A 20,020-nucleotide genomic window follows, 5' to 3' on the forward strand; every position below is an offset into this window, starting at 1 on the left:
TGAATTTGAAGGATAAACTATTTCCTATGACTGGGTTTTTGCTGGTATTGTTATTTACGCTTTTTGAAGATAAACTTACTCCTTTTTAAAAGTAATCTCTATACCCACTGTGGGGCTTGAACTCACAACCCTGAGGTTGAGTCACATGTTCCACCAACTGAACCAGGCAGACTCCCTGATAAACTTACCTTTTTAAACCCGCAAGGTTATTGTTGAATAAATTTTGTTCCCATTTGATTCCACACTGTGATGTGGAAAGTTAGTATAGCTTCTCAAAATGCCAGCTCTCTCCCGGAAAGTAACTGCTTTGGTCCCATAATCTGGCTTATTGTTACTAGTTTCTCTAGTTTACCAACAGGCCACTTAATACTGGTTCTCTTTTTAATTAGTATTAGGTTCCACTATTTATGTCTATTTTTCTAATGCTTATTTATTTATTTTGAGAGAGAAAGAGAGTGGGCAGGGAGGCTAGGGGCAGAGAGAGAGGATCCCAAGCTGGCTCTGCACTGTCAGCACAGAGTCTGATGTGGGACTCGATCTCACGAACTGCAAGACCATGACCTGATGTGTAATGTAGTCAGACACCTAACCAGCTGAACCACCATGTTTATTTTTATAATGATTCTTTAAAATCATTTTATATAAATGTGACAATTAAACATTTCCTTCTTACTAAGTGATAAGTTCCTAGAGGTAAGGAGATGGGTTTGAGTTCTAGGTACAGGCCATACTTGGTGTTACACACCCGAGCTGATGAGTACCTGGCACATAGTAGGTTCAGTAAATGCCTGCAGATGACTCCATTTGAGTATCTCATGCATGGGAACCTTAAACTTGGCGTATTTGAAACTGAACTAAAGCTTCTTCCTTCCAGAAGGGGAGGGTGTCTGTGCCTCCCATCTTAATGAAGAGCATGCCATTGACCCATGGAGCTATCCCAGGGGCCACTCCTTTCTTTTACTCCCAAATTCAGTCACCACGTTCAATGGATTCCAAGTCCTAAAAGTCTCTCAGTTTCACTCAGTTCCCTGCAAGAGCTGTGTTATTGCTAGTGAAGTTCACGTACTTTGCAATGGTGTATAAAACCCATTGTGATATGCTCTGTCTCTTTCTTGGCTAAATTAAACTGAACTTCCTAAAATGTGTCTGACCCTCCATTACTTCCAGTTCTCTCTGCATGGAACATTCTCCTTCCTCTTGATATCTCCTTTGCTCAGCCTGCTTTGCAAATATGTTGTTATTTGCTCTCCATTATGTTCCTTCTTCTTCTCAATAATGCCAGGATGGTTTTCTCCAACACCCACCTCTAAACAGCTTTAAACCTTTTTCTCTACACCTGTGAAGAGCCCTCTGTAAGGTGGGAATAGCTGGTTTTGTTTTGGTTGACCAAATGGGAAAACTGAAGCACTAAGTATAAGAGTTGTACATCATGATTATTAAATTATAAATGTCTCACTGGCCAGGGACAGAAACCATATCTGTATTTGATGTCCATTTTTTGCATGGTGCCTAGGATAGAGCAGACGTTCAGTGTGCGTTGAATGAATTATTGAATGAATCTCCATTTGGGCCCGAGGTTCCTCTCTCTTGACTCAGTGGAGCTTCTGTTTCATTGTTTATCCTCTGGGACAAATGAGGCCAGAGTCCTCTGTGAGCCCTCTTCTTCCAGAAGGAAAATGTGTCTGGTGAGAGAGCCTGGAAGCCTGCGTTGTTCTGAGTTGTTCGGGTAGATTCCTTTAAGGTCGGCTGGCGTGGATGAGAAGGGCTTTTGTTGTGGTGGCAATTAATGATGATTTGCACATTTTAGTAATTTACAAGATGGTGACCACCCTGCACAACACAAGAAATACCTCTCTCTTGGACCATGAAATCTGGTGACCTGTCTATTTAAACACATGGCTTGTTAGGCGTAGTTCATCCATAGTGACAACTGGATCCGAATGGTTGCTACCGAAAAGAATTATGTTTGGGTCATTTTAATGCGTCTCTAATTTGGAGGGGTTTTTTTTCCTTGTAGGTAGTTCTTCAGAAAAAATGGTGATTTCTTTGAACTCATGCCTGAGCTTCATTTGTTTATTGCTCTGCCTCTGGAGCAGGATGGCATCCTCGCTGAATCTTGAAGACCCTAATGTGTGTAGCCACTGGGAAAGGTAAGAATTTTGAAAGTAGTCTGAGAACTAATTTCTGATAAGGTTTTTTTTATATACTATCATTAGCAGTCTGATCTCTGAAATTAGGTTTCAGAAGAGGTGATGAAATTAGTTTTATGTAAAAATCAGTAGTTATAGTAATATATTAGATGGTGTTATTCACCTTGGTCTTCTGGAATATAAAGTGAAAGAAAACTTGATCTACAGATTTTAACACAGGAGCAATTGTATAATGTATGGAAAATATTACTCGCTCCCAAAAGATGATCTCCCAAACATCTTCTCCTTGCTCTAAGTCTATTTGCAGTAATCTCGGGGAGCTAGACTTATGCACAAGGAACCAATGTGTGAGCAGTGAAAGGCAGGATGAAATACTGTCCTGAAGTGTTGGAACGTATGGCATTAGAAAATTGGCCATTCTGTGGCCTGAAAAGGGAAACAAAGTTTCTGGAGGAACAGGCCAGGCTGAGATGGCCTCAAAGACTTGAGTAAGACAAGTGGATGGCGGTGATGGGGTGCAGTTCTAGGAATGGAAGGGAGCCTGAAACAGGGCTGCCCAGACTGCTGAGGGCCTTGAGCAAAAGACTAGGGGTAGTATGGTACCGCAGGGGGCATGATTGAATAGATTATAGCAAAGCAGAGGATGTGATTTGTGGATTAGGGCACTTTGCAGTAAGAAATACAGAGGAAGCACAGCACAACAGGTCATTGTCAGAAATCCTTCAGTCCGTTTTGGAACACACAAAGAATACAAACCATCCAGTGGTATTATAGTTCAGTCAAATGTAGTCTACGCCACTCTCCTGTGCTACCTGCCTTCCTAAGAAAGCATCTTTGTCTAAAAGTAGCACTGCACGTATCAGTTTTTCAAAGCGAAGGTGGCATCATTCTAGTATGCTCCAGTACTCAAGAGTAATGGGTATTTTGGATAGCTGCACATGCAATTTCATCAAACTGTCAATCTCTTGACCCCATTATCCTCGGCACTGCCAGTGGCACACCACAGGGCACACATTCCAGTCACCAGGTAAACACCAGTGCCACACTGTATGTTAACGGATTTGAATTTAAATAACACATGAAAAATAAATAAATACATGAAAAAAAATGAGCACAGGTCAGAAGCTTCCAAGCATAGCATTTGGGGTATTGGAGGGGCACACTGGTTCCTCATTCACAGCATTATTTTTCATTGAAGGTTTCCCCATCTCTATTAGCTCGATTACCATCAAGGTAACAAAAGCGTATCTCCCTGATCCATCAGTGGAGTTACATACCATTATGAAACTTTCAGCTGCAGAGGAAATAATGTGTACTTAATAACATTCTATGTATATGTGGTATTAACTATATTCCATAGAACTGAGGGGCAAGGACCCCCTATTCATTATCCTTATAATTGTCACAGCTCCTCCCGTAAGCATTTTGCTTACAAAGTGCATAGTAAACATCCATAAATGCAAAAAATAATGAGTCTGTGGATATAAGAATAGGTACATATCACATTTAAAATGGGAGCGGCCTTTGGCGGTTGAATTAGTGCGAGGATGCAAGCTTTGGAATAGAAGCAAAAAATCAAATTCGTAATATGCTGTGAAATAGGAATGGACACATCTTAATACATTGATTGTAGGATGTGAAGGAGGCAGGAAATGGGAGATTTACAACCTGCCTGTGAAAGAGTGGAGGGGTCATTGGTCATGTGAAAAAAATAAAAGGAAGAGACTTGATCTGAGAGGGAAGGGATTAGTGTGGTTTTGCCATGTTGTGTTCTTAAGATCGGTTTGAGGTGTGGGCCTGGCTGCATTTGGGAGTGCGGGCCTGGGGGTCTCCAGCATGATGAGGTTGAACAGGTGGGCTCTCTGAGGGAAAGGCTATGAAGAGAAGAGAACCAAGACTGAGGCACCCCAGCACCCACTCATACATGCACATTTTGCCCCGATTCCTTGTTCAATGGTTTGATGAAACCTGACAACACATAATTGTGTGATTTGACTGCCATTGATAATCCCCAGCTTCTAGAACACTGCCTTGCTCAGGGCTCGTGCTCAGGAGATAAGTGTTGATTGAGTACGCTCGCCTTCTGACAAGGAATGCAAGGACTGAATGTGGATGGGGAATTCGGTGGGGGAATGGGGAAAGGGGAGAGACAGACACACATCAAGGGGCACATTGGTTCTCTAAACCTAATGCAATCCCACTGTTGAAGAAGTGATTAGAGTAACCTCTAAAATATTAACTAAGGAGGAAGGCACATGAGGTGAAAAAGTAGGGAAATGATGGAGAGTTATTTCCCCTCAACTGTGTTTTGTTTCCTACGACCTATTAAAGGATGGACAGCCATAATCTTCTTATTGACACATTTCCCATTTTAAGGCTAGATGATGATTCTTTGAAGAAAGGTAAAAGAAAGTGGAATTGTCTGTCAAGAATGGAGACAGGAATGTACATTAAAATGGTCAAATGAAAGTGTGGGTGATGCCTTGTTCTGTATTTTCAAACACTTTCAGGCAGGGGTGCCTGGGTGCCTCACTGGGTTAAGCGTCTGGCTCTGTGCTGATGGTGCGGAGCCTGCTTGGGATTTTGTCTGTCTCTCACTCTCTCTCTCTGTCTCTTTGTCTCTCTCAAAAATGCATAAATAAACATTTAAAAAAAGTGAAATAGGGCTTGAATTGAAATGGGGAGAGAAAGATGAGTTTCAAGGACAGAATTCTTGGTAGTAGGGCCGAGTGGGAGCACATGAGAGCACATGAGCACTATCTGGGAGCCTGTCAGAAATGCAGACAGTCAGGCCCCGCCCCAGGCCTGCTGAATCATTTGTTTTCAGATAAAAGTAGGCCCCATTTTATTATTTATTTATTTATTTTAACTTTTTAAATGTTTCCTCGTTTATTTATTTATTTATTTTTGAGAGAGAAAGACTGAGCCTGAGCATGGGAGGGGCAGAGAGAGAGAGGGAGATACAGGATCTGAAGCAGGCTCCAGGCTTGAGCCGTCAGCACAGAGCCCGACGCGGGGCTGGAACTCACAGACCGTGAGATCATGACCTGAGCGGAAATCGGACACTTAATGGACTGAGCCACCCAGGTGCCCCAAAGTAGGCGTCATTTTAATACAGCAATTGTGGTTCTCAGAAGTTGTACATAAAGTGAAATTAAAGAAAGTTAAATCATGTAGAATATACAAGGGGTGCTTGTTATTAAAGGAAGCCTGCACAGCATCCTTGTGGAAACTGATTATTCTGTGAATTATCTGTTGCTTCGCCACATTTCCTTTCCCTGTTCGTGACTGAAGTGTTTGCATCTATTAGGCCTTCCACTAAGGAAGGCACAAGTGAAGAGAAGTCGTTCTTTGTCCGTCCCCGTGGGGGTGGAACACAGAAGTGGTAGTAATTGCAGTAGTCCTGAAGCGAGCAGAGATAAGAAATGATAGTTCTTACCATATCTGATTAAAGTAACAAGATAATTTTGGCAGATAAAATGTAATTAACCACTTTGGAATGCATCCAAGTGATGATGGCTTCCCCCCCACCCCTGCCCCATTCTTTGACCTTAAATTAAATCTTCCTGCGGTTTCTTCCCAGATGATACTTAATAGGTTAAAATCACGGTGATGGTATGTTTTCAGGGTATTTGAGAAGATTAAACAAACAGGCAGTAGATGTAGACTTATACACTGCAGGGGGAAAATAGTGTAGAATTGAGATCAAATTCCATTGATACCGCAATCTGGCGTTCCGTGTCTGCTTTAGAAGCTTTAGATGTTCTAATGACATCTGAGAGGTGGCATGGGACAGGATGGTGTCTGCGGTCCTGGGTGTTAGTGCTGAGTCTAGACTGACCGCTAGCACAGGGAGCTCAGTGCTGCTCGTTTGTGATAAAAACATGATTGGGGGCACCTGGGTGGCTCAGTCGGTTCTAAGCGGCTGACTTCGGCTCAGGTCATGATGTCACAGTTTGTGAGTTGGAGCCCCGCGTTGGGCTCTGTGCTGATAGCTCAGAACCTGGAACCTGCTTTGAATTCTGTGTCTCCCTCTCTCTCTGCCCCTCCCCCGCCCTCTCTTTTTCAAAAAAACACGATTGAACTGGACAGTCAAGAAAGTTCTTCCCACCCGGACTCTAAGAGCAGCTGCTTGTCTGTGTACTGCCGACGTGAGCACATAAGAGCAGCTGCTGGGGCACCTGGGCACTCCATCATTTGAGTGTCATTTGAGTGTCTAACTCTTGGATCAGGTCGTGATCCCAGGGTAGTGGGATTGAGCCCCTCGTTGGGCTCCATGCTGAGTGTGGAGCCTGCTTGGGATTCTCTCTCTCCTTCCCTCTGCCCCTCTCCCCCACTTGTACATGTGCTGTCTCTCTCTCTCTCTCTCTTTCTCTCTCTCTCAAGAATTTTTAAAAAATTAAAACAAAAAAGAGCAGCTGCTGATGACCATGGAGATGTGGACTGTTAGCAGAGGCTCTGATTAAGTTCAGTCAGGAGCCCGGAAGCCCTAATAAAGACCCAGAGCAGTCTGGCCCGTTCTCAGAGATCTTTCCCCTCACGATGCAAGCACACAGCTTCCACAAGCTCTTGAAAAGTGACAAGTTAATTGCTCAACCATAGGTGGGTATTGAGCAAATTTACGGAGTATTTGGCCATCATAATTTGAAGACTATTTACTACAATATGCTTATAATATACTCAAGTTTAAAAGTAGTTTTCAAAATTGTGTGCATCGTGTGATTATAATAATGTAAAAACCAAAAAACTGACTAAAATGAAAAATGAAAAACCCCTGGAGACTATAAAAATATTCACTATATGCTATTGGTGGTTACGTAAGAGAGAATTATCTCGTTAAAATGTTGTTCTCCAGGATTTATAGTGTGATTATAATGCCATTAAAAATAGGAAGAAAAGGGGCGCCTGGGTAGCTCAGTCAGTTAAGCGTCCGACTTTGGCTCAGGTCGTGATCTCACGGTTCGTGGGTTTGAGCCCCACATCGGGCTCTGTGCTGACAGCTAGCTCAAAGCCTGGAGCCTGTTTCAGATCCCGTGTCTCCTTCTCTCTCTGACCTTCCCCTGCTCATGCTATTTCTCTCTCAGAAATAAATACAACATTAAAAAAAAATAGGAAAGAAAAGAGAGGAAGATTGTATAGAAAAGAGGAAGAATGCATAAAAACCACCAGAAAAGAAATTTGGTGCAAAAAGGCTTTGAGCCCTTCTCTCAAAGACTTAAATAACTAGAAGCCTGTTTCTGATCATTGTGCAAAGTAGTTTGTTTCCAGTCCATTCTGAACTGAGTTTGAGCCTCCCAATAATTTTAATAAGAAGAGTCAAGGTGGAAGAGAAAGGCTCACAGCATAGTCAATTTTGTCTTCTGTTTTCCCCAAACTGTACGTATTTCTCCATTAAAGGTATATTGTGTTATTTTTAGCATTACTTCCTAGCCTCTCTTGAGCTGAAGTTAGACCCTTAATCGACTGAGCCACCTAGGTGCCCCTCTTTGTGGGTGGGAGCTGCAGAGAAGGTGTTCAATAACTGTTCATTGAATTGGAATCCTAAATGGTTTGATGTCCCTTTTATGGAGAAGAGCTTTTTTATATCCTGTAACCACAGAAGCATCCTGCAAATGTGTGCTGTTGGTGAGGGACAAGAGGCCAGAGAGCAAACTCACGTCCTGCATTTCTCTCATGTAAACAGTCTTACGGGCTGCTGGAAATCAGTGAAAGCATGTCTAATGACTGCCCATGGAGTCCGTTCTGCCGTCCGCATCAAAAGGGATATATTTGGCTGGGATCCCTTTGTTGCTTATCACTTCTTGCTCTCGAAGACATCCAGACCTTAACATCCTAACACGGCCTTTGAAATTTTATGGGAATAACGCATCAAGTGTAGTTCCAACAAAGCAATTTAGTTCAGTTAAGTTAGTGCTGTAGAGCCTGGGAGATTATTTTTGTCACCCAACTGGGATCGATTTCGAGTGGCTTCTTTTTTACTCCTTTAGCGGAGGACAGTGTTTTGTTCATGGGTAATACAGGACTGCACCTGGATGGTAGTCTCATACACAGAAGATGTTCCTTCACTTTGCTCTCCACTGAAAATGGAGTGGAGAAATAAAGATGCAGACCTCAAGGTTCAGTTATTTACAAGCAGCTCAAGAGGCAGGAAGAAAATTGGCGAGGTCTTGGAATTTGCATTAACGTGAACCTCAAAACAGTGCTGAGGTCAGAAGACATTAATAGCTTACTGTGATATTTCATACCAAGAAACTTTATATATGTTTTCAAACATTTATTTATTTATTTATTTTGAGAGAGAGCATGAGAGAGGGAAGGGACAGAGGGCTAGGGAGAGAGAGACTCCCAAGCAGACTCTGTGCTGTCAGCACAGAACAGGATATGGGGCTCCATCTCACGAAATGTGAGATAACCACCTGAGCCAAAATTAAGGGTTAGACGCTTAACTAACTGAGCCACCCAGGCACCCACCCCAAGAACCTTTATATTTTAACAGAGGCCTCTTTTCCTTTAAAGGAGTTATATCACAGATGTTGGCATTTGCATACTGTATGATCATCTGAACCAGTTCTTGCTGGTAGCCTCAGGTGGCATATGGTAGATAAGAAAATAGTCACCTAAAAATATATGTTAGAAATTTGTAATCTCATGTGGAAGGGATCTTCAAGACTACTTCTGAGTCCTTGGTTTTAAAATGTGTTTATCAAAACCCAGGAAAAGAAGGTTATCTGCTGATGCCTGTCTAGTTTCATTTTTTTTTATTTAAAAAATTTTTTAACGTTTTTTATTTATTTCGGAGAGAGAGAGAGAGAGAGTGCGAGAAGGGGCGGGTCAGAGAGAGAGGGAGACACAGAATCCGAAACAGGCTCCAGGCTCTGAGCTAGCTGTCAGCACAGAGCCCAAAGCGGGGCTTGAACCCACAAACTGTGAGATTATCACCTGAGCTGAAGTCGGCCGCCCAACTGACTGAGCCACCCAGGCACCTGACTATCTAGTTTCTTATGGTTAGATCAGGATAACCCTATCTTCTGCTAATTCAATGATCTGTTCAGTAACGCCTGTTGCATCTGCCTAAGATTTGTGGAGGAGCCTTAAATTTACCTAGAAATCAAGTTGCAGTAGCCCAAAGAATGAAATACACAAAAGTGTGAAGAGTATGATTATTTTATGGACTTCCTATTGAAGCCTAAGTATGTAATGGCTAACAGAGGCTGGATGGAGAAGGAAATCTCAAGGTTGGAGAGGTCAGCACCACAGAGCTTTTCAGCTAAGAAGTTTCTGCCCTATATCTAACCTGAATTATTTTTTTAAAAATGTTTATTTATTTATTTTTGAGAGAGAGAGAGTGAGTAGGGGGAGGAGCAGAGAGAGAGAGAGAGAGGGAGATAAAGAATCCAAGCAGGCTTGGTGATGTCAGCACAGAGCCTGATGTAGGGCTCAGTCTCTCAAAAACTGTGGGATCATGACCTGAGCCAAAGTCAAGAGTTGAATGTTTAACCAACTGAGCCACCCAGGCACCCCTAACCTGAATTCTTTATGCTGACATTTCAACCTCATTCCTCTGTACCTTCTCTAATAGATAGCTAGACTAGAGAAGTCTAGTCTCTACCCAGGAATGAAGTTGGTCCATTGATTTGCTGCAAGTGCATCTGTAATTGTGGCCCATTTTGTTTGCTCGGGTGGATTAAAGATTTTAGTGAAAGTCTTTGAGACTGTAAAAGAGAAGAGGATTAACTTGATCAGACAAGAGGATTCTCCAGGTTCTCCTCAAGGCATGGATCCTTGAGCCATGTAATAGATTGCATGAAGAAATTTGACATTGAACGTTGAATGCTCTTTATGTTTTATAGACGTTTTCCACCTGCATTCTGAAGCTCTTAGGATTGCATGCTTTTACTTTAACAAGAAGCTGTTAGTGAAAATGTATTGGAAACCAGGCTAAGTAGCAGCAGGCTGTGGATATGTATATTTCAAGCTGATTGTTTCAGGTGTATGTTTAGAACCTAGCTTAGAGACTTCTTTGTAATTTTTGTTTAGAGGTTGCATATATTCTTCCACTGCCTGAAAAGTAGGGCACGAACACAGAACCAAATTAATTCAAGTTCCAACCTGAGAAATATGTTCTTTTTGATTTTCCAGAATCAGCACCAAAATGTACTATTAATAATATTCACATTGTCTCTTAGCTTACTATTTGCATGCAGACTTCTATCAAAAACTGCCTTGTATAAAATCTGGGTTAACCCTGGACACCTGGGATGAGGGGATGTCATTAAATACAGAAGCGCACAGTGATAATGCTTTCAAGTTAAGGGTTATCAGAGTTCATGATGAGTAGTAAAGAGAATTCTTTTATGAAATTTAGAACATGAACTCTTCTCTTTTAAATATATTATTAATATTGGTCCTTTTTGTGTTCTGGGTCAAAGGAAAACATGGAGATTCTCTGTTGAAAGTCAGCATAGAATTGCAAATGGAGAGAATTTAGTCTATGATGTGTGTATATACACAGTATATCATTAACGTAAGCATAAGAACTACTAATTCCTAACCTTTCTTCTTCTTTTCAGCTACTCAGTGACTGTGCAAGAGTCATACCCACATCCCTTCGATCAAATTTACTACACCAGCTGCACTGACATTCTGAACTGGTTTAAATGTACACGGCACAGGTAATCAAAGCTCAGATCTATTTATGAAGTTTGGGTAACTGGGAAGTACTTTACTCCAGAGACAATAAATAGATGAGAAGATGTATTTGGTTCATCTAGTGAATAGTTACTGAGTGCTTGCTATTGTCCTAGCCTTGTTCCAAACCATAGGAGAAACAGACAAGCAAAAAGCTTGTCCATGCTCTTGATGAGGTTACAGGGATAGTGTCTCCTGGTTACCATCATTTGGTTAGCAAGAATTCATGCAGCTTTGTGTGGTGTGTAAATGGGGGAGATGCTCTTAATTATGGACATCAAGGAATTCATATTCCAGCATATGTTCTACTTGAATATCTGACTCAATTTAGTCTAATTTAAATTTGAACATTTTCTTCCCTATGAATGTGAAAACAGAGAAGAAAAATATCTTAAATATGAATGTTATGATGGAAGGGAACTGTGATGCCTTACTTTTATTGGTAAAATTCTTACCACGGTGTGACTCATGGGTCTAATGTGACACCTGTTGATTTATACTGTTCTAAATGTTATGCTCAATGTTATTTCTTCAAATAACATTGCTTTCCTCAACCACTCTGTCTAAACAAGTATTCTTTTCCTGTTAGGCTCTCTTCTCTTACTCAGGTCTTATTTTTCATCACACCATATAATCATCACCAGTCATGATATTACCTGTTTATTTGTTTAATGTATCTGCACATAAATTCTATAGGTCTGTCTTCCCCAGTAGAGTGTAAGTTCCTTGAGGGCAAGCTTTATATTGTTTTGTTCGCTGTGAACTATTTCCCCAGTGCCTAGAGCAGTGCTTGGAACGTAGTAAGTGCTCAGTGAACATGTGTTGTATAAATGAATCAGTGAATGAATGAAGCTTTAGTTAAATGTGAGGGTCCTTTGACTATATACTTCTATTTTATAGTGGAATGAGATTGTGTTGTCTGATTTTTCAAGGAATTCTCTGAATTCTTCCTTTAAAACGTATGTGAATGGTAACTAGATCAGTGTCATATCTGAAATTAAATTATACTCTCTGAGCTGTCTCAAGATCAGTGAAATAGGAAAGTCATAAAGCTTCTGATCCCTTGAAATAAGTATAGGTTGACTTAAATGGAGCTATCTCAAGGTTGGTGAAATAGGAAAGTCATAAAACTTCTGATCCTTTGAAATAAAGTAAAGGTTGACTTAAGTGGGCAATTTTAATATGTTTTTAGCAAATTGACAAACCGTGATATCATGACTTGAGCTGAAGTTAGACCCTTAATCGACTGAGCCACCTATGTGCCCCTCCATATTTCTTCTTAACTGTTTTAGATACTTTGCCATTCATGCCTTTATTATATTTAATAGTTCTTTGGTATTACAATAAAAATTCTTGATTTCTAATCAACTTGTCAGTCAAAAGAAGTAACAGTGTGATTTCTCCCTCTGTGTAGAATCAGTTATCGGACAGCCTATCGACATGGGGAGAAAACTATGTATAGGCGCAAGTCTCAGTGTTGTCCTGGATTTTATGAAAGCCGAGAAATGTGTGTCCGTAAGTAAGACCTTTATCCCTTTGTGGGTCACTTATTTTTCCCAGTGCTGGTTTGCATCTGTTAATGGCAGCCACGATGGCGGCCTGGGGAGATGGGGCAGCTTGGCCATTCCCTTTCCCTCTTGGTGGCTGCCTTCCTGGTCTGTGGAATGAGGGATGCATTGCTCTGTTCCTTTGTCCTATCAAGAATCTGCAAATGAATGTCACTTGAGGAGAAAACAGATGTTATAGAAGGATGATTGAAGGCCGGACATAGCAGTGTTAATTACACTTTTGCAATAAATGTCTCTTTGGAAATTGGACAAGGAGTCACTAAACTTGGGTCACAGAAGGGAAGAGGGGCATGGCTTTCCCCCAGCAGCTGACTGGAGTCCCAAGCAAGTCAGCTTCTGAGAGGCCAGTGTGTTCTTTTCTTGTGCCCAGAAAGATGAAGGCTTACACAAAGTAAAGGAGTTTTCACACTAAACAGTGACTCTAAGTCTGGGTCACAAAGTAGACCTTCTTCTTTCATTGGCATTTTCTCTCTCCTCTCCCCAGCTCACCAGTTCATTCTGAAATGTCTTGAGGCAAGTTTGATATTTTATGATATACTTCAGAAAATCCTAGAATATAATGTGGGATGCAGATTGCAAATTGAGGTTTTTCACTACTGGGTTTAGGATATAAAGAAGAGATCACTAAAAAGGGTTTTATTCAAATATTTTGGTGTCGGAGGCCACGCCGGCTCCGACAGGTCCAGGGGTCCCTGAAGGATGGACGGTGTCGGCGAAAGAGAATGAGAGAGCCCCGAGATTCTTTCTGATCACCAGGCAGGCATCTCTGTCCTGTCGGTTTTGGTGTCTTTATTTAAAGGTTCAACAACCATATGAGGTCAGAGAAAAGGAATTTCTTACAATGAGAGGTCTTTTGTGATATCAATTGCAGAATTATCCCAGTCATGGTGAATTTACAACCAAGGAAATAACAGGATGCTCTTAGTGAAAGACAGGATAACATATAGGTTAGGTTGTATATAGATAAGCTAGGAGTCATTCTGTCTGGCTCTCAAGAGGATGAATGTTTCTGAATTGGTTTGTGTGTGGAAGTCCTCATGGGGGCCCTAAATGTGTCCATCTTGGCACCTGGGTTTATGTTTTAGCTACTCTTATCAATCCTCATCCCAGTTGCCAGTGTAAGGGAGGGTGTTTGTGGAATGCAGGCCCCGAGGAAGGGACTGCCATACATCACCAATTAGTAAGTTATGTTCTGTACTTATCTGTACTTTAACTATAAATTAGGCTCTTCTGATATGGGACCAGGCTCAATAGTAACTCTTGTGTTCTTAACCCTCTTTATTATCTAAGTCTTGGATCTGCAAGGCCCATAGGAAGAACCTTTTGACAATGATCCACAGAGCTCTTATCTAAAATCTCTTTTGTAAAGGCAGGAATATGCTTTTCCTATGAGATAACTGTGTTCAGAATATGGGTTTGATATGGAATATTGTGAGGCCTGGTCAATACCAGCAGGCTCATTTCCAACATGAGCCAGTAGTAGCAGAAGGAGATATTAGTCTTCATTTCTCATGGCAGAAGCTGTGCAAACATTGCCATTTCCTTGCTGTGACTGCCATCCAGAGAGGCCGGTGCGGCTCCCGGCTTTTGGCTCAACACATAACTAGAGGGGCCACTTTGCTTTCTGAGTTGAGACACTGGTATTGAGTTGGAGTTGACTAGAGAGAGACAAGGTTCTGCTCTAACTTGATGACATCAGGATCAATTGAACACCTCTCAGCGTGAATCTGCAGGGCTGGGTAATAGCACTGGGTGGCCTCAGATCAGCCCTTGATACCTCTTTGAGACTCCTTTGCTCTTGAGTGGAGAGAAGAGTTAAATGAATATGTGTATGGGTCCTCTTCCTTCCAGTAACTGGATTCTATTCTCTATATGAACAGCACCAGTTCCCCAACTTGGACTTAGAACCAGGGCTTTTTGTGATAATAAATGTCCACTGAAAAAATTAGAAAATAGAACAAAACAAAACAAAAGGAAACTACATTGTGAATATGTTCCCTGGTCAGTAAATGTACTTTTGTAGCATTTTGCAAATGTCATTGTGTGATTGCATGTAGATAATTAACCAATTTCACCTGCTGAATATTTGTGCAGTTTCCGTATTTTACCCATTATGACCTGCTCTAGAAGGCATCGTCATGGTTAAATCTTTGTTCATACCCTTAATTTAGTAGGTAAGGATAAATTCCTAGAAGTAAAATTGCTGGGTCAGAAGTATACACATATTTTTAAGATGTTTGGTGTATTTCTGCTTTATTCTCCCACCTTCAGTATTTGAGAATGCTTTTTGCTTATACCGTGTGCCAAATTTCTCTTTGCTGATTTTTTTCCTAATTTGCATGTCTCTGATTAATAATGATGCCAAATAAGAAAAATTACATGTTTATAATCAAACATCTTAGAGAATAATCATGAATGGGTGTCTGTGGCCCAGGCTGATGAGAATTTTCAAAGCAAAACCCTTAGTGCACACCCAGGCAGAACGGGCGTGGACTCTGGCTGACTGGGCTGGCCACTTCCCAGAGACCTCTGGGTGATATTATCTTGGTGCCCTTGCCGGGGCTCAATGTACAGGAACAGTTGTCACTATAGTAAGAGTGGTTGTGTCTCCCAGGATTCTGTTCTATTAACCAGGTCACAAAAATTATATATAAGGTCAGGATGCTCTTTTCATTAAGTTACGCAGAGCCTGGAAAGATGCTTGGGCAGTCTTCTGTCATACCTTCTTTCCTTGAAGGCCTTACAAAGGAAGCTCGATTTTACTGGCAAGCTGGTGGGAGGAGCGTGGATCCAAGCAAGGTCAGTTAGGGTTTCGGTGCTTCATGGTCCCAGCCTTCCAGAACCCAATGCCTCTGTCATTTCATTCAGTAACCGCAGCCCATCTCAGGACGCTGGGCAGTTCTAGCACCATCACGCCTGATTATCATAATGATAAAAATAACTTTTCCTTTATCTCACACTAGGCAGGTTGCAAGGTGTCTCCTGACAGCTTGCTTTCGCATTTGCCTCTAAAACTCTTCTTTTCCTAAGCCTTCCTCTCTGACCAGCTGCCCCTGGAGACTGAAACATTTTTCCTTTAGATATGTTAATGTATGTAATCAGCTTACTGTCTCCTCTCAGAGGCCTGGGAGCTATTTGGTCTCTTTAAAGGTATTTTGCATCTCTCCACTCTGATGTCTTGATTTCATAGCTTAACCCCAGAGGATGATCAAGCTTCCCTTGCTTCCATGTTCTTGGAGACGCCTCCAGTCAATCTTCTCTCCTCTCAACAGCTGGCACCAGTGAGGCACCCTTGTGGATAGAGAAGGAAGAGAGAACGCTGGATTCTTGGTTCTGCTCTCATAGTCTCGTGTTCAGTTAGTTTTTGCTGCCAGGCACATAGCATAGTCACCATTGTTAACTGTTTCTAGTTACCAGAAGGAATTGAAACACAGGAATTCGTTATCATTTTAGTTTAATTTTTGGTAGTAAGTTTTCCTAGAAGGCAACAAAAAAAGATGGTTTCATGCAAATACATACCCATATTTGAACAAAGTATCCTTTAATTAACTGGACTAGATCTTTCTGGAGAGCAAGCAAGTTCCATCCTATTTTTACTACCCCTGCTTAATCCTGCCAAAGATGTTGCATTTCCTCTAGACTCAGATTGTGCAGAGGCTGCTGGTCCACAGAGCACACTTTGAGTCACCAGGGTCTATGTCCAGAAGACAGATTATGTCATCAGGCAGGAAGAACCAAAATGGAGAACGTAGGGAATAGCATTGGAATCTGGGTGGGAAAAAGAATGTTTGGACAATTTTCCATGAAGAAAATATTACCAGACCTGAAGATGTCTGTGATTTCTTGAGGAGGTTTTAACCCATTCCTAAAAATAATCAAACTTTTAAGTGTATTCATCTTTCAGGGTTACTATTCTTGTCTAATGTTGTGTTTAATTACTTTTTATATGGAGAAATTCAAATAGTAATGAAGAAAGGCCAGGGGAATGAAATTGATTTAGTGTGTGTGTGTGTGTGTGTGTGTGTGTGTGTGTGTACAGTTATATGTGTATATATGTATATAACGTGTGTACCTATATGTGTATATGTGTGTATACGTGTGTGTATATATGTTTTTTGTTATTTATTTTTAAAAGTTTTTTTTTTGAGTATAGTAGACACACACTGTTACATTAGTTCCTGTTGTGATTCATGTATACTTCAACTTCTCTACATGTTATGTTATGCTCACCACAAGTATAGCTCCATATAATAGCTATAACACAATTATAGTGCCATTGATTGCATTCCCTATGCTGTGGATTTTATTCTTGTGACTCATTCATTGCATAATAGGAAGCCTATATTTTGCACTCCCCTTCACCTATTTTGCCCACCCTTCTACCCTCCTCCCTCTGGCCACCGTCACTTTGTTCTCTGTATTTATAGGTCTGATTTTGTTTTTTTAATTTATTTAATCATCTGTTTTTTAAATTCCACACATGAGTGAAATCATATGGTATTTGTCTTTCTCTGTCTAACGTATTTAGGATAGTATTCACCAGGTCCATCCATGTTGTCATAAATGGCAAAATCTCGCCCTTTTCTTTGTATGATACTCCAGTGTGTGTGTGTGTGTGTGTGTGAGTGGGGAAAGGGCAGAGAGTGAAGGAGAGAAAGAGAAACAATCCCAAGCAGTCTCTGTGCTGTCAGTGCAGAGCCTAAAGCGGGGCTCCGTTCTACCAATTACGAGATCATGACAGGAGGCAAAATCAAGAGTTGGATGCTCAAATGACTGAGCTGCCCAAGATTTCATTCTTTTCATTGTGTATATATACCACATTTCCTTTATTCATATATCCATTAATGGACACTAAGGTTGTTTCTCTCTTGGCTATTGTAAATAATGCTGCTATATACATAGGGGTATAGATAGGTTTTGAGTTAGTGTTTCTGTTGCCCTCAGATAAATACCCATAAGTAGGATTGCTGAATCATTTGGTAGTTCTTTGTTTATTTATTTATTTATTTATTTATTTTAATGTTTATTTATGAGAGAAAGACAGAGAGACAGAGAGACAGAATGTCAGCGGCAGAGGGGCAGAGAGGGAGACACAGAATCCAAAGCTAGGCTCCAAGCTGTCAGCACGGAGCCCGATGTTGGATTCAAACCCACAAATCCAATGATCATGATCTGAGCCAAAGTCAGACATTTAGCTGACTAAGCCACCCAGGTGCCCCTTGGCAGTTCTATTTTTAATTTTGTGAGGAACCTCCATTCTGTTTTTCATAGTGGCTGTACCAATTTATGTTCCTACCAACAGTGCACATGGGCTCCCTTTTCTCCACGTCCTTACCTACACTTATTATTTCTTGTCTTTTTGATAATAGCCATTTTAACAGGTGTAGATGATATCTCATTGTGGTTTTGATTTGTATATCCGCAGTGATGAATGCTGATGAGCACTTTGGCTATTGTATGTCTTCTTTGGAAAAATGTCTGTTCAGATCATCTGCCCATTTTTTAATTAATTTTTTTTCTTCCTCTTGAGTTGTGTGAGTTTTTTTAATATATTTGGGATATTAACTCCTTATTAGATATATGATTTGCAAGTTTTTTTTAATTGGTAGGTTGCTCTTCATTTTCTTCATGATTTCCTTTGAAGTGCAAAGGATTTTTAGTTTGATGGAATCCTACTTGTTTATTTTAGTTTCTTTTGCCTTTGTTTTTGATGTCATATCCAAAAACTTATCACTAAGATTGATGTTAAGAAGCTTATTGCCAATGTTTTCTTCTAGGAATTTTATGCTTTCAGGTCTTATGTCAAGTCTTTGACCCAAATTAAGTTTATTTCTGTGTGTAATGAAAGACAATTGTCCATTTTCATTCTTTTGCCTGGGGCTGCCCAGTGTTCCCAGTACTGTTTATTGAAGAAAATGTCTTTTCTCCATTGTATATTTGTGGCTCCTTTGCCATAAATTAATTGACCATTTATGAGTCATTTTATTTCTGGGTTCTCTATTCTGCTCCATTGATTTCTGTGTCTGTTTTTATGCCAATATCAAACTGCTTTGATTACTATAGTTTGAAATCAGGAAGTGTGATGCCTCCAGCTTTGTTCTGTTTCTCAAGATTGTTTTGGCTATTTGGGCTCTCTTGTCATTTCACACAAATTTTTGGATTCTTTGTTCTATTTCTGTGAACAACATCATTGGAATTTTGATAGAGATTGTATTGAATCTGTAGGTGGCTTTGGGTAGTATGGACGTTTTAACAATATTAATTTTTCGATTCCATAGCATGGAATAGCTGATATATTGAACTTGTAAGTCTAAAAACCTGTTTGATATGCTAAATTCAGCTTATAGATGTTTTATTCATCAGTCTAACTCTAATAGGCACACTGAAGGGCCTCTAATGTTTTACAAATTTAAACACCATCAAGTTTTCAAAATGGAATTTATGCTTTAAAATGGAATAAGCACTATAGATTTTGATTATCTGACACATTTCCATATTAAATTCAAAATATTCACAAGGCTGAAAGATAGTTACCCTCTAAGAAAATAATTATATCATCTCACATTTTTGCTTTACTGTAAAAAATTTGGTGGTCTCTTTTCAGTTTGCTAAAGTTTTTTTTTTTTTTTTAAGTTTATTTATTTATGAGAGAGGGAGAGAAAAAGAGAGCATGCATGCACAATTGGGGGAGGGGCAGAGAGCTAGGGAGAGAGAGAGATCCCAAATGGGCTTCTTGCTAACAGTGTGGACTATGCAGGGCTTAGACTCACGAACTGTGAGATCATGATCTCAGCTGAAATCAAGAGTCAGATGTTTGACTGACTGAGCCATCCAGACCCCCCACCCCCACCCCCGGTTTGCTGAAGTTTTAATTAATTAGTTTGTCTCAATTGTAATAAAGAATATATAACATTAAATTTGCCATCTTAATAAGTGTACTATTTAATGGTGTTAAGTGTATTTACTTTATTGTGCAACAGATCCCTAGAACTTTTTCATTGTTTAAAATGGAAACTCTGTACTTATTAAATCTTAATTCCCCCCTCTTCCCTTACTCCAGCCCTTGGCCATTACCTTTTAACTTCTATTTCCTGTTTCCGGGATTTTGACTACTTTAGGGACTTCATATGAGTGGAATCATACAATATTTGTCCTTTTATGACAATCTTATTTCACTTAGTACAGTGTCCTCGAGTTTCATCCATGTTGAACTTTTGCTAGAAATTCTTCTTTTAAGCCTTCAGATTATTCCTTCGTATTGTTTTCAGAAGTTTTTACAATATCAGGGAACGTGGTCCTTTATTAGTACTTTGATGGAACATACTGTTTCTGTTGTGTATTCTAGATGTTGCCTTCTGTATCCCTGACATCTGAGACCTATTATGTGTTAGTCCTGTTTTTCAGGTTAGGTTAGAACCACCAACCCAGTTGGTGACCCCATTGGATTGAATATGACATACGTTTTAGTCACTAAAATATGTAAATGTATTTTTTTTTTGCCTAACTTTACTGTGGTAATTGCTATAATTATGTATTCTTTTCAAGTGAGTCTTATATTTTATGACTCACATCTCTTATAAATAGGAAAATGATATCTCATTGAATTTTGCAAAT

At 40.3% G+C, this 20,020-nt stretch overlaps 1 protein-coding gene across 1 annotated transcript in view; it reads left to right on the forward strand.

Moving 5' to 3' along the window:
* Positions 1–2,034: 2,034 nt before the first annotated feature.
* Positions 2,035–20,020, forward strand: part of MEGF10 (multiple EGF like domains 10) — a 124,718-nt gene continuing 106,732 nt past the window's right edge. Inside the window, exons 1-3 of the mRNA XM_077768911.1 lie at positions 2,035–2,150; positions 10,721–10,822; positions 12,253–12,353. Coding sequence (XP_077625037.1) covers positions 2,035–2,150; positions 10,721–10,822; positions 12,253–12,353 — 319 coding nt within the window. The remainder of the gene's footprint in view (positions 2,151–10,720; positions 10,823–12,252; positions 12,354–20,020) is intronic.

Source organism: Crocuta crocuta, unplaced genomic scaffold, assembly GCF_008692635.1.
Source record: "Crocuta crocuta isolate KB4526 unplaced genomic scaffold, BGI_CrCroc_1.0 scaffold64, whole genome shotgun sequence".
NCBI classification, from domain to species: Eukaryota; Metazoa; Chordata; class Mammalia; order Carnivora; family Hyaenidae; genus Crocuta; species Crocuta crocuta.